The following is a 1,342-nucleotide window of genomic DNA, read 5'->3' on the forward strand; positions in this document are numbered from 1 at the left end:
GCCCGGGCTGGCCGCGCGGCTCCTCCGCAGGCCCGGCCTCCGCCCGGCCGCGCATCCTGGGAGGCTGCAAACATGGCTCCCAGCGTTACACAACCCCCTCCTCCCTCCCTCGCCGCCGGCCAAACGAACACGCGCTCCTTGGGGAAGGTCCCCGGCAGGCGAGGAGCTCAAAGTTTGCTCCCCCCCAACCCCACCGCCTTCCCCCGACGGCCGCGGGGGCCCGCGGGCGCCAAAGAGTTAATCCCCGCGCGCTCACTCCCCCCTCCGCGCCCGCCCGCCCGCCCGCCCGCCTTCCCCGTCCGAGCCCGCGAGCTGCGCCCTACCCCGCGCCGGGCCGGCGAACCCGCGGCCTGGGCCCCGCAGGTGGCCACCATTACATGCAAGTCATGGAAGGGAGAGGGCGCCCGCAGGGGCTCTGCTTACAGCGGCCGGGGTCCGGTTCCTCAGCTCTAGGTGGATCCTCTTCTTCATGTCCATGATTCCCTCTTCCCCCCTCTTCAAACTTAACTTTCCGCGGCAGAGGCGGAGGGGGGAGAGGCGTCCCGGCCTGCGCAGCGAGGGCCGTCAGAAGGGGCTGCTCGCTGCAGCGGCCGGCGGCGCGATCCCGGGCGGCGGGCAGCGGGCGGGCAGGCGAGCGGAGCCCCCGGAGCCAAGTTACTCGCGGGAGCGGAGAGAAACCATGGAGGGAAAAGGGGGCTGGAGCGCAGCGTTGGTCTCACTACCGCCGCCCCCGGCCGCGGCCCCGCACTGCGCTTAAACCGGCGACGCGGCGCGGGCGGCTGCTGGGCTCGGCTCGACTCGGCCCCGCGCGGAGCCGCTCGGCTCGGCCGCCGCGGCTGCACCAAGGACGGGGCGGGGAGACGCGCGGCGGGAGGGGCGGAGGCTGGGGGAAGGCGCAGCCCGGGGACGGGGGCCACTTCCTGCCTCCCTCCGATAGCACGTGGAGTGTCTGATGTAAGACCTTCCTCGGGGGCTTCCCCGCCCCCTGCCGTGCTGAGACAGCCCCCAGCCCCGCCAATCCGCACCTCGCCGCGCCGGGAGGCGGGTCTCCGGCCCGCCCTTGAGCCCTGCCGGGAGGGCACGCGGAAGGCTTTACGGACGGTTTCGGGGGTCAGTGAGGACCCAGTCGGTCCGCGGAGGCTGGACCGAACCAACCCCTCGCCGGCCAAGGCGGGAGATGCGAAGACGGCGCGGAACGGGCGCTATTGGGTTCGCCTTCTGCTCCACCACCCAGGTGGGGGCCAGCAGTGCGAACCCCGCTTTTCTCCCGGCTGGGTGGTGGTGAAAGTGTTGTGAGGACCCCCGTCGGGGTGGAATCGCTGCAGACCTTAGTGTACCACGG

At 72.9% G+C, this 1,342-nt stretch overlaps 1 protein-coding gene across 1 annotated transcript in view; it reads right to left on the minus strand.

Annotated features, from left to right (window-relative positions):
* ANP32B (acidic (leucine-rich) nuclear phosphoprotein 32 family, member B) overlaps window positions 1–807 on the minus strand; it is a 23,712-nt gene extending 22,905 nt beyond the window's left edge. Inside the window, exon 1 of the mRNA XM_004677487.2 lies at window positions 424–807. Coding sequence (XP_004677544.1) covers window positions 424–477 — 54 coding nt within the window. The 5' untranslated portion in view covers window positions 478–807. The remainder of the gene's footprint in view (window positions 1–423) is intronic.
* Between the last annotated feature and the right edge of the window lie 535 nt (window positions 808–1,342).

The sequence above is a fragment of the Condylura cristata genome, unplaced genomic scaffold (genome assembly GCF_000260355.1).
Source record: "Condylura cristata isolate star-nosed mole 26May11 unplaced genomic scaffold, ConCri1.0 scaffold00006, whole genome shotgun sequence".
In the NCBI taxonomy this organism is placed as follows: Eukaryota; Metazoa; Chordata; class Mammalia; order Eulipotyphla; family Talpidae; genus Condylura; species Condylura cristata.